This window comes from Lycorma delicatula, chromosome 9 (assembly GCF_047948215.1).
Source record: "Lycorma delicatula isolate Av1 chromosome 9, ASM4794821v1, whole genome shotgun sequence".
Taxonomy (NCBI): Eukaryota; Metazoa; Arthropoda; class Insecta; order Hemiptera; family Fulgoridae; genus Lycorma; species Lycorma delicatula.
The window spans coordinates 12805681-12819006 of record NC_134463.1 but is presented as its reverse complement, the minus strand read 5'-3'; the positions used below and the strand labels follow the sequence as shown (position 1 = coordinate 12819006).

General features: G+C 26.7%; 1 protein-coding gene across 1 annotated transcript in view; it reads left to right on the top strand.

The window, feature by feature from the left end:
* The window catches only part of bru3 (CUGBP Elav-like family member bruno 3), a 284720-nt gene that overhangs the window by 251119 nt on the left and 20275 nt on the right, over positions 1-13326 (top strand). The window contains exons 6-7 of the mRNA XM_075374732.1: positions 1109-1264; positions 4259-4360. Of these exons, the coding sequence (XP_075230847.1) occupies positions 1109-1264; positions 4259-4360 (258 nt within the window). The remainder of the gene's footprint in view (positions 1-1108; positions 1265-4258; positions 4361-13326) is intronic.

Here is a 13326-nt window from a genome sequence, read left to right as displayed (position 1 = left end):
AAGCCATCAAATTTTTAACTGATGTATATCCTTTGAATGGAAATTTTATTAAATATTTACTTAAAAATTGATTGTCATATTGTATTAAATAAATTTTTGCTGTGAAGCTCAATTTTATTTTATTCAGTTACAAACATTTTTTTGTGCAGATATATGAAAGTACCTCTATTAGCATAACCTTCCCCCTACTATGTTTAAGTAGCATGCATAATACATTTTATTCTATAATATTAGAAAGTATAAACATTAATATGTGCTTTACATTACCTGTCCCAGTTATAAGGCAGGAATAATGCAAACCACCATAGGTAAAATGGCATCAACCAAAGTTACTTTCTAAAAAGAAATCATGTTTGTTAAGCTATCACTGAGGTGAATGGATGGAAAAAATCTCTTGCATATTTGAATAACATCTGCATTTCTATAGGTTTTACCTGCTGATGTGCAATAGCATATTTGGCTCAGTGAAGAAAACAGAAAATTATTTCACTCATTTTTCCTAGTGAGCTAACTGAGGATGCTGATTATTCTTAAGAATGAGTGTTTTCAGAAAGGGCTTATGACAAATGTAGGTTGCACACAACCATTACAATTATGTCACCTAACAAAAATTTTCAGTGTCAGGCATGTATGCTATGGCATGGGATAGAATTCCCATCCCAGCATGCTACAGCTAGCATATTTTAAGCTGTAATTATTGTGCAGTAGTTTTTTGTTGTTCTTATTATAGTATTATTATAATGTACGTAAAAAATATTATATTTATTTTTCATTATGATTTGTGCTGCTGAAATCTAGAGTAAACTAAATTTTGTTAACATTAGATTACAATCACAAAATGGTATCTGCTTTATCTCAAAAACTTTATTGAAAATAAATCTGTTATGATGGAAGACTATATTAATTTTATTACCAATGTCTCCAGTATGATAAGTTTACATATTGAGCTTGCTGTTAGAACTAAATTATCAAAGCAGCTACTATTAATAGTGATAAAAATATCCCTTATATATTTGGATAGTTCCTGTTAATGTAATACTAGTTATAGGATTAGTTACCAATAATGTTAATTTAATTAAAAATGTATCTTTTGTAGATGTGGGTTTAGGCTCTGGATCAGGGCAACCGGTAAATGGTGCCATTCCAAGTCTACCGTCGCCAACAATGCCAAACTTTAGTATGGCAGCTCAGACACCTAATGGACAACCAGCCGGTTCTGATCCAACGGTTTATACCAATGGCATCCCACAAACCTACCCTGCACGTAAGTATTTTAAAATGCTCTTAAAGAATATTGTGACCTTTTTTCTCCCTTCTTAATAAAATTAGCCAACTTTAGTCTTTTATTTGAAATTGATGAATCACCTGTTGTCCTATGGATGTTGAATCACTCAGTTATATTCTGTACATCAATCAAGAATTAAAATATTCTTAATTATATAATGTCAAAATATTCCTTTATTATATATGAATATATTGCAATGATATAATCCTGTCTTAAAGTTTTTTCAAAGAGACTCAAATTTTTATTTTTTTGCAACATTTAAAAAAAATTTAATGTTAAGGTTTGCTATACCTCCTGCCACTTCTTACATTCAATTAAATGTTTTATTTTAAAAATAAAATTTGAACTTAATTATACATTATATCAAAATAGTTTCAAATTAATTTATCTAATTGAAAATTTAAATAATTGATGGATGTTGTCACTACATTGCATACCAGTATTATTGCAAAATAGTTTGTACATCCAATTTAATCATTCATTTAATTTTAAGGCTCGAGTACTAACGTGACTACAAAAATCGCAATTGTACATCTATGCAAAAACCACTAAAGATTTCCTCAATAAAAGTACAACAATATAACAATAATCTACTCCTAGAAAACTGTGAGGGTGAGGAAAATGAATAATTAATTTAGTTTAGATATTTTTTTAATGATTGTTAGTAGTACATAAATAGAAATCCCTAAATAAATGATTATGATACAATATTCACAACACACTAAACATGTCAAAGAACCACATTAATTACAGTATAATTAATGACATATCGTACAATCCAATTCTCATTCTCTCTTGTTGAGCTTTAGCAGTATGATGTCGTGCTCTCCATCACTCATAAAGAGACTCTCAATTGGATATCTTCGGCTTAGCTAGTGTTAGTAACAATTACATAGAGATTAGAATTTATATTTTATTATTAATAATTAAAATTCTGTTTTACTGGAAGAAGTGATACATTCTGTAGAACTAAAAACTTTACTATATTACTCAATAATTTGAATATAGATAATGTCCACATTATGTGGCTAACCAGATGAATTTTTTTAAATGAAGCCTGATGCTGTAACACCAACAACTGTATTTCCATGAATCATTTCTCATATATTTAAATTATTTTGCTATAAATAAGGTTTAAATAAGGTAATAATAAGGTTTTTATTAAATGTTTTTCAACTTACGTAAGTATTATGATCCTTATATAAAAGATACCAGGATCAAGGAGCAATGAGCAAGGGATTGTAACTCTTAACAATTGAAATGATGTAGTTCTTTTACCAAGAACAAAATTAGAGGCTTAAAATGTTTACTTTTCATATCAATTTTGTACCAATTATGAAATATCTTCAATTTAACTTCAACATCGCACAATTATTAAATTTATTTCTTTACCATTCTTCACAAGCTACCCACAGTAATATGCAAAATACATTTACTTCACAATATTATTTCTGCCATCACATATAATCTGCTGATTCAGCATTCTTCAACTGGAATAGATGATATTTGATTCAGCAGCTTCAGATTATTCACATCAAAGATTTTAACCCAAAAAAGATAGAATGGACAGTAGGAAATATTAACAACACCATGAAAAGTTAATTTTTAAGCAGTAATTTTAAACATTTTTTTTTCTTTTGGATCTTTTTCAAGATGTTTTTTGGGTACAATAATTTAGCTATGCCATTAGCTAATTCATCAGTATTAAATTGGCAGTCAGATTAGGAACTAAATTTAAAATAATTATTTTACATATAAAAGTTGTCAGTGACATTTTAATTTTTTACATTATCATCATTGTAAGTTAAATTAAATCACATAAATGGTGATACATTTATAGATTTTTTGTCATGATTTTCAACAAAACCAATTCAATACAAAAGATTTGACATAGCAGGTAAAATAAAGAAATTTAAATATGTCCACCTTGAAGTAACCAGTCATTTCCAAATAGTTTTTTGAAAATCAGTTCATCCATAATAAGTAATGGGAAATAGATAAAAACAAAAAAATTATAATACTATATTCAATATGCATACTTTCAGTTGATTTATCATTTTGTAGGTAAAAATCTTAATTACAGTTGAAGTAGTGTTTTATAAATTTAAACAAGTATGAACATGATGAAAGCCGCAGTTCTTGAATTGATAAATTCAAAATAAATGTTAAATGTATATATTTCATCTTTCTGACAATAGAAAAGAACAGAGACAAATATAGTGCAAGGGACATATGGTAGATAACAATGTAATAATCATTATGTGTTTTAAAAAACTATCTTGTTTTTATTTTATCTTTTTAAATAATAGGTTAGCAACAACCAAGAATTATCCAGGTAAAAATAATAAAACAGTTCTGTTATCCTGTGGTGGTTGGCAGTTAAATTACACTAAGTATTTTTTTATTATTTCAAACTGGACCAAATTTAAAACAATAATTTTTTTTACTTATTTAAAATTCTTTTCAGTTGCCGACAGCATCAAAATTAAAAATGTTCTGCAGAAACATGATTAGAATGACAATACAATCTATAAAAGAATAAGAAGATGTATAGGAAATAAGAACTATATTTAATATAAATATGTATTTTATCCTCTTTATCTAAATCTTTCATTATAATTTTCTTTTCAAAAATACTAAAATTAAAATCATAAAATAATATATTTATATCTGTGGATATTTCAGGTACAATAATTCCACCCTTAAGAAACATTTCACAACCTAAAACCAATTTGTATAAAGATGTCTATCACCTAAAGGATTATGATATTTATTAGACACTTTTAATTAATTTTATAAAGATTGTTTTGATTATTTTTTTACATTTATACAATTAATTTTTTTTTTAAACTTGGAAATGTAAAATGAAAATAGAACTGTAATAACTCATCAAATATAAACATTTAAAAGTTTTAGATGTAATTGTATAAAATTGTACTGGACTATTCAGAAACTGAGTTAAATGTTTTGTAGATGCCCTCCACTTGTCGATTCCAGCCCCGGGTTTGGCCAATGGTGAAGCAGCACTGCAGCATGCAGCAGCCTATCCTGGCATGCAACCATATCCTGGTGTTGGTAAGTGATTCAATCTTTATTACCAGTAATATATTATAGTATTACTACTAATATTATTATTATTATTATTATTATTACTATAAAAAGTAACGATTCTTGTTATTATTATTATTACTATTACTGTTATTATAATTATTATTACCACACTGCTTTTGCATGGAGCATTATTCCATAAATTTTGAATTTAGTCTTCAGTTCTTCTGAATTAAAATATTTCAATAAATATAATTCATATAATCATATTTCACCTTTTTTTAAAGAATTCATTACGCTGTTGTATATAAGACACAAATATATATATATATTTAAACAGCTGCAGGAAGGTTCTAAACAAATTTAATCCATGTATATTTGCATTATTCAGTGTATGTGTACGCATACATATGTAAAATACATGAGTTCGTACTTCAATCACTTAAGACCCTAAAGAATGAATTTATAGATTAAAATAAAAAGAAATGAATTTGTTTTAAAGGCAGACTGGATATTAGATTCATAAAATGGTCATATATTTAAATAACAGATAGTGAAAACTGTCATAATTTGATAACTTATTTTAAAATAATAATTTTTACTATCTATTCATTAGTTAAAAGAAGTTGTTTAAAAACAAATAGGAATTAACCTCTTTTCTTTTTTCCTAAGAATTGTTTTTTTATTTTTTATTTAATTTCATATATTTTTAAAAGAGACAGCAGTCATTTATAAGAATTTATTTTTTTTTATAGGAATTTTCAGGGTGTTCACAAATAATAAAAATTGTAGAAATTATGAGAATTATAAAAGTCTTTGTTAATCAAGAAGGATTTATATCTTAAATGTTAGTCAGAATGGAGTATTTTTTTCCAATCTCTTCATCCATCAGAATTTTTTTTAACTTTTCTGTAAGATTTGTTTGAGGATTTAGACTTTTTTAATTATTTTTACCATTTTTGCTATTAATAATTCCATTTTATTATTTATAATTGATATGTTACACTGATATGAATATATTAATTTAGCATCATGAAACCTTGTCTCTTCACACACTGTCATATTTCTAACATAGAGCAATTGTTATTTTTGTATAAGCCACATTCCAAATTTATACCCATTATTTTTATTTTTTTTAAATAAACAGGTGAAGTAGAACTTACACAGTGAATAAAATGTTTAATATTAATCCTAAAAATGATACATATCTAAAAATTTAACATTACGGTAAAAGGAAGTTCTTCAAGGTAGTAACACTACTTTTTAATTAAATTTTGCATTAGTTGTTTAATAAATATGTTTCTATCATCTGTATTGAAATCTTCCAGTGTAATTTCTACATAAGCCTTAGTCCTGTATAAAATGGTTTACATTCAAATAACATAATTGATCTTTTAGGTTTACAAAAAACTAATCATATGAGGTTCCAAAAACCTATTTGATATGTTTCTTGTGACATAATTACACTGATAAAAATTATTTTTGTTTCCTAACATGCAATACATGATTTTAATCTGTTTTTGATACTGAAAACAAATACAAACTCAGAATCTTTATATCACCCACCAGTTTTGAAAAAATTTTTAATTTTAATTAAAGGGTTTTTTTCATTTTTCAATGTATAGTTAGCATTTTAAGCTCCTATATGTATTTTGTTAGCTCATTTTTTATTGTTTAACTTTGTTAACATAATTTGTAAACTATAAATAAACAATACTAGACAAAGAATTAAGTCATATCAGAGTCAAATATTATGACATCATATCTGATACTAAAGAGTGAGCCTTCATGGACAAGATTAATGACGTCTGTGCAGGTCAAAACATGTAGCTGAAAACACAGCTGTGTTGTTTATATTAAGCACTGGATTTAGAAATGAATTAATTTTGTTCAGTGTTATTGCTGTCTTAAGTTTGTTAAAAGTGCAGTGTCATGTCTTGAAATTGTATAAATGATGTGGATGCCTTTTTTATGTATGTGGTGAGTTTACCATAAAATCAAATAGAAAAAACATTACACCTTTATTTAAAAAAGCATATCATTTACACTTTCAGTGATAAATTGGTGATCAGGATAAGATATGGGCTTCTCATATAGTATGCACTAATTGTTCTGTATAGGATAGCTGAAAGGTACACGGAAGGCTTTGCCATTTGGTGTACCTATGGTTATGGTTTGATGTGAACCAAAGGATAATGTAACCGATTGTTACTTTTGTTTAACAAGTGTGTCTGGAATTTCTAAAAAATCTAAACATACTGTAAAATATTCTTCATTGCAATCTGCAATCAGGCCTGTACTTCGCAGTAAAATTATTCCAGTTCCTGAGTCACTTGTGAATGTATGTTTCGAAAGCAGCAATGAAGAATCAGGCAGTACTGAAGTAGACAACAATGATTTTGATTTTGAATTACCTTACATCACAAGGTGAATTAAATGACGTGGTTAGGGATTTAAATTTATCAAAAAATCAAGCTGAACTGTTAGGATCAAAACTGCAAGGTTGGAATTTATTTTTAAAAAATACAAAAATTCCAGGCTTTCAAAGCCGACAAAAAACCTTCTCAGTACTTTATTGATGAAAATAATTTGGTTTATTGCACAAATATTGATGAGCTTATGTTATACTTAGGACAAGTTCATAAACCTGAAGACTGGTGCCTTTTCATAGATTCATTCAAGTATAGTTTAAAAGTGGTTCTACTGCACAACGTTAACAAATGTTCTTTGATACCAATCCCTTATGCTATTAATTTGAACGAGACATACAATGTGATAAAAGATGTACTTGAAAAACAAATTATAAAAAACATATCTGGAAATATGTGGCGTTTTGAAAGTTATAGCTATTTTGTTAGGCATGCAGTTAGGCTATACAAAGTAATGTTTTTTCTTTGCGAATAGGACAGCCGAGCTAGGGATAAACAATATATTTCCAAAGAGAGAGATTATGTTACCAAAGAGAGGAAGAAACCAGACAAATTAACTCCAAATGGGAAAAATATTATTCATGAACCCTTAGTTGAACCCAAAAAAATATTTTTACGCCCTCACCATATCAAGCTAGGACTAATGAAAAATTTTGTAAAAGGGATGAAGAAGGATAGTCTCAGATTTTTGAACATCAGGCAGAAATTTCCGAATGTAAATTAAGGAAAAAGTAAAGAAGGAATATTTGTTGATCCTCAAATAAAAGAGTTGGTCAAAGATGATGTATTTAACTCACTGTTAAATAATGTAGAAAGTGTAGCTTAGGCTTCATTTAAAGACATTTGCAAAAATTTTTTTGGCAAACAAAAATTCAACAATTACCACAATATTGTTAATCAACTTCTTACTTCATATAGAGCTATGGGATGTAATGTATCTTTGAAAATACATTTCCTCCACTCACATCTGAAGCTTTTTCCAGACAACCTCAGAGATGTAAGTGACGAACACAGTGAATATTTCCACCAAGATATTTAAGTGATGGAAAGCCGCTATAAAGAAAAATGGAATACTAACATGCTAGCCAATTGGCCATTAATTTGGGATTTGCCTGAGGCTATTTATAAAACAAAAGCATCAGCGAAATCATTCTAACACAGCTATAACCATGCAAAATTATAAATTTTACAGATTTTAATTATATTTTCCCTTAATTTTTTTCAAGCATAATTTATTTAAAACTAAGGGTGATAGAAAAATTGTATTTATAGATTTGTAATATACGCAAAAAAGCAATTCAAGAAATGGTATCACACTTAGAGGAACATTAAAAATTTTTTTTTTCTATCAATTTTATTAGTATTTAATTTCTTTTAAAATCTGTCAGCTGAGAACTGATTATTGATGGATAAATCATGGTCTTTTAAATACTATTTACAAGTTTCATGATTTATTACTCCATCATATATTTAGTAGCTTTCTTTTATATTCTAAAAACTCCATATTTTGTATAAATGCTGACCCTGAAACAGTATTAATTAATGAACATGAGAGGTTACCAATCCATCATATATACTGTTAACAGTTTATCATTATCAAGTTGGTATATTAATCTTATAACAAAAATATTTGAGTTTTTTTCTTTTGCAAACAAAATCTAAATGGTAATTTCAAGAGAGGTTATGAACAACCATTACACCTGTCATCACCAGTGATGATTGCTCTATGGTTATCATCATTATTTTCTTATCTCCTAAATTTTCATTTAAAGCTTACATACATATTTACTTTAATTAAATACGCATTATCGCTTTTGCTGTGGTACTCATTACATATGTTCTGTATTACCATTTACGATTATCATCCTATTCTGTAGTACCTGTATTTTTTATCTAGCTTCTCATATATTTTTTTATGTCACACTAAATAATTGTACAGTTTAGATTCTCTTGTTGGAAGGATTTCATTTGTTCCAGACCTGGATGACCAGTACCACACCATTTTTATATAAAATTCACAAATAGTTCTATCAATGACTGACAGATAGCTTTAGAAGAAACAAAAGCCTAAAAGATATAAGTTTGCAATGGAAACATGAATACCAGACAATAGGGATTTTACTCTTTTTATCGCTGGTGTTAGCACATTTATACATATTTGAAATAATACTGCACCTAGAATTGTACTTACGGAACGCCAGCTAATATTTAGCAAAAAAAAAAATGAGTATTAATAATTTCTTACTGCTCCTTCTATAGGTTTTTTAGACTTTATCCTTCTGCAGGTTATCTTTACATACTGTCTCCTGCCTATAAGATATGGCCTAAACTAATTATAAACTATACCTGATATATCTTTAATGTCCAATTTTTGTTAAAGGTTTTCGAGACAAATTAAAATTTTTACTAATATCAGTAACTAAAAGAAACTGATGTGGACACCATACTTCCTTGTACACCTATTAAATTACATATACACAATTTTTGCTGCACTTCAATTAAAATTATGCAGAAAGCTGCACTTCAATTAAAATTATATCATTTGAAATTGAGACAATCCTCCAATTGTTTAATAAAGTGGACATTTACACAACTGCTAAAATATCAGTTTTTATTAACATCAATTATTTGTACAATTATTAATTCAACAATCTTATCTGAAATAAAATTATCCTAGCATACTAAGAATGTGCTTATGTTTAAAAAAAAATTGTTTTTCCTAAGAACATTATTTATAATTCTAAAAGAAAATAACTATAGTCACCTTTTTCTCTAAAAAGTTCAATCAGTATTAGGCACATAAGATCCATATACTTAATGTACTTAACAAGGGGAAGGCATGAGCTTCATGACACCAATTTGAACCATACTGCATGTGTGAATAGTACACTGTTTACATGTCTTCATCACAAAGTACTAACATGCAATATTCAATTATACTCAAGAAAAATGACCCTAAAAATTTCCTTAGCGTTTTATATTAGTTTATATATTAATTTTGTTTCACGTCACTCAAGTAGATATGTGGTGTAAGTGAGAACGTGTCAAATACGCATACATGCACACATCGTAACTTCATATATGTACAAATATTTTTTTGTACTTTTTTTTATTTAAATATATTGATTTATTAATAACTATTAATCTCTGATTGTAAAATTTTTGAATTAAAATGAAAAGTACATAAAATTTTATTTTACTAATAACTTCTGATTTTTTTTTCATATATATATTTTTTTTTTGTATTGTTATTATTGAATTATATTTATTGTTAATTTTTTTTTACAATCAGAGGTTAATAATTATTAATAAATCAATATCTTTAAATTAGAAAAAAAGTTTAAAAAAATATTTCTGTATGAAGTAGGATTTGAACCAATATGCCTTCCTTTATAAGATCCAAATATTTCACTAATTAAAATTTCATTTGGCTATAACTCTGGAACCAACAAAAATAAGTACCACTTATGTATACCATTGAAAAGCTCTCAATGAGGGCTTATTACTGCTGTTAATAAAAAGTTCAAAATCCAAATGTTTCAAAAATTACCCTGCTTTATTTAAAGGTCTGACTCTATGCAAATTTTTGGTCAATTTCAATCAAAAGGGGAGATGCACAACTAGATGTTACAACAGTCCTAAATACAAAATTTCAACATTCTACAGCTAATCGTTTTTGAGTTATGCAAGATACATACATACAGACATCATGCCGAAACTAGTCAAAATGGATTCAGGGATGGTCAAAATGGATATTTCCACTGAAATCTGAAAACTGAAATTTTTTGCAGTTACAATACTTCCTTTACTTCGTACAAGGAAGTAAAAGGATTATAAAGATTTTAATTAAATTGTAATAATTGTCAAAAACAGATAAAATATAGAAAATAAATTATGAAAACAGTAAATAAATAAATAAAAATAAATATTTTTTTAGAATAATATCTATTCTTTGCTGTCAAATACACAACCCCGAAAGCCAGGAAAAACTTGTATTATTTGTAGACACCCTGAATTTTATTTAATCTTTATTTTATAAGATTATACTTAAAAATAAATATCAAAATTAGTTTTTTTATAATGTTTTAAAATTTTTAATTACATATTTTGAATTAAAGTACTATTTATTTTATTTTGTTGATTTTACTATTTTAGGTTTCTGTTAAAATATATTATTACAATCGCTGCATTATGAAAACAAATATAATCAAATTTTATTTCTTTTTTTTTTAACTTTATTGTTATTTATTATTACACTCCCATTTATCCATACATTAGATAACCTATAATCTGAACTTTAATTCTACCAGAATTAGCATTAATTTAAAAGTATAAACTTTTGCAAATGATAAACTAAACCATATTGTATAATAAACTGTCTAAAAAATAAATTCAGATATCTTTACAAACATCTTCAGTGACTAGTGTTACTGTTATCAGTTGATATTCCTGCTGGTAGTTTTTTTTTAATTATCCAAAACATACTTAGAATGTGACCAAAAGTGTATGAGATTTGAATTTGTCTCTTCATTTAGTAGGTTTTTCTGTTGTTTATTTATTTCATAATGTTCAAAAACATTAAGTTGTGTTCCTTCTTTATGTATGAATAGGTGTACCAATAAAAAAATCTACCATTATGTGGATTTTTATTAATATGCATAAGGTCTTTGACAAATAGACACTTTAATACTGTAACAATTGAAAATTATGAAATAAATATTTCAAAATGTTTATACAAGAGAATGTTTATTTGTATATACAAGAACACTTCACATACTATATGAATAAATTTAGTTCAAATCCCACACACATTTAGCCACATTTTAAATGTTTGTCTACCTAAAAAAAAAACCACCAACAGAAACATTAGCTGACAGCATTTCCACTGATAGCAGCTCCAGTGTCTGACAGGATGGTCACAAATATAGCTAAAAACATGTTGTTGTTAGACACTTGATTATATATTTATTATTTTAGTGATAACGAACATACAATCACTTAATACTTTGTAATGAATAAGATGAATTCTGTAGTCTGTAAAAATGCTAATTATGATTGGGATTCAAACCCAGAACCTTCCAGATGATACATTTAATAACCCATTATCCATTTACAGATAATGCATTAAGATATATAAAATATAGGTTTTTAATAATTAAAAAGAGTGTGTATTACTCAATTAACAAATTAATTTTTCTGCTTAAAATTATTGTTCAAAATAAATAAAGCAAAAAAATGACATCTAAAAGTAAATAAATGATATTCCGTTTTTATGTTTAGCAAAAGAAATAAGTACTAACAAAACTCTTCCTAAAAACCAATATTAGTTGCTCTTTATTATATAAAAATGCTTTTTTTTTAATTTAGTGTTACCGTTTTGTATAGATGTATGTCTGTTAATCATTATTATTAGAACGAAGATAAATCTTTTTCTCATATATTCAGCTTCATAGAAAACAAAGGAGTATATTTATGTATTATTTATATTCTTTTGTATCATAAGTAAATAGCCTATCTGTGAGCGTATATACTTTATTAGTATTGTTATTATTATTTGATGTATTGTTGGTTTATATAACGCTATATATGCCTATTAAGTTATATTTGTAAATTAACATAATCTTTTTTTAATTTATATTTTTCATATCTATACATCTTACATTAACACAGTATATTTATTTTATATATATTTTCTTAATAAAATAATTTAAAACGTTGTGTTTTCAATAGAATAATGGTATTGTGTATTTATGTACACTAGTTTTTATTTTTGCCAGATACCCTTTTTACTGTTTGGTCAGATTACCTTACTGACACCAGCTTACTAAATGCCAGATAATTTAAATAGGCTACCACCCATCTGTTATTTATGCTCTATATTACTTAATTTTGGCCTTCATTACAAACAAATACATTAGAAAGGTAAGGATATTTTTAAACTCAACTTTTAAAAAAGTTGAATGATTCAATTATGTTATGAATCCTTAAAATCAAAACAATTTTCCTTATAGTAGTATTTAGTGATGTGCTAGAAAGTTGAAACGACATACATAACATGAATTCTCATATTCTATCTGGCTTAAAATATTATAAATATTTTATAATAAATATCTGGACTGAATGTTCTACAAACAGAATTCTCAAACATTTTTTAAGAAGAGAAATATCAAAACCATCTGCTAATTATATCCTCTTCTTTTAATATTGAACTTGTACTTCGACATTTCATTTGCGCTTTCATCCCTTAGGTATTTTTCCATCCATTTCAGCTCGCTTAGCACTGGTAGCTTGATCCACCAAATTCACATTTCCTTAATACTTCCTTCACACTTTCTTACTTCTCATAACAGTATTATTTTTCATACTGTCACTTCTTGTTTTCTTCTTTACTATTCTAAAAAACTTAATTTTTCATACTGAAATATGCTTCAGACAATCTCTTAATGTTCCAGTTTGCAGTTCATATGCCACTAAGAATAACGTAACCTATTCAATAATATTTTTATATTATCTAGTACCTTACTGTTCCACAGCAACAAACTATCTTGTAAATGTTCCCTTCAT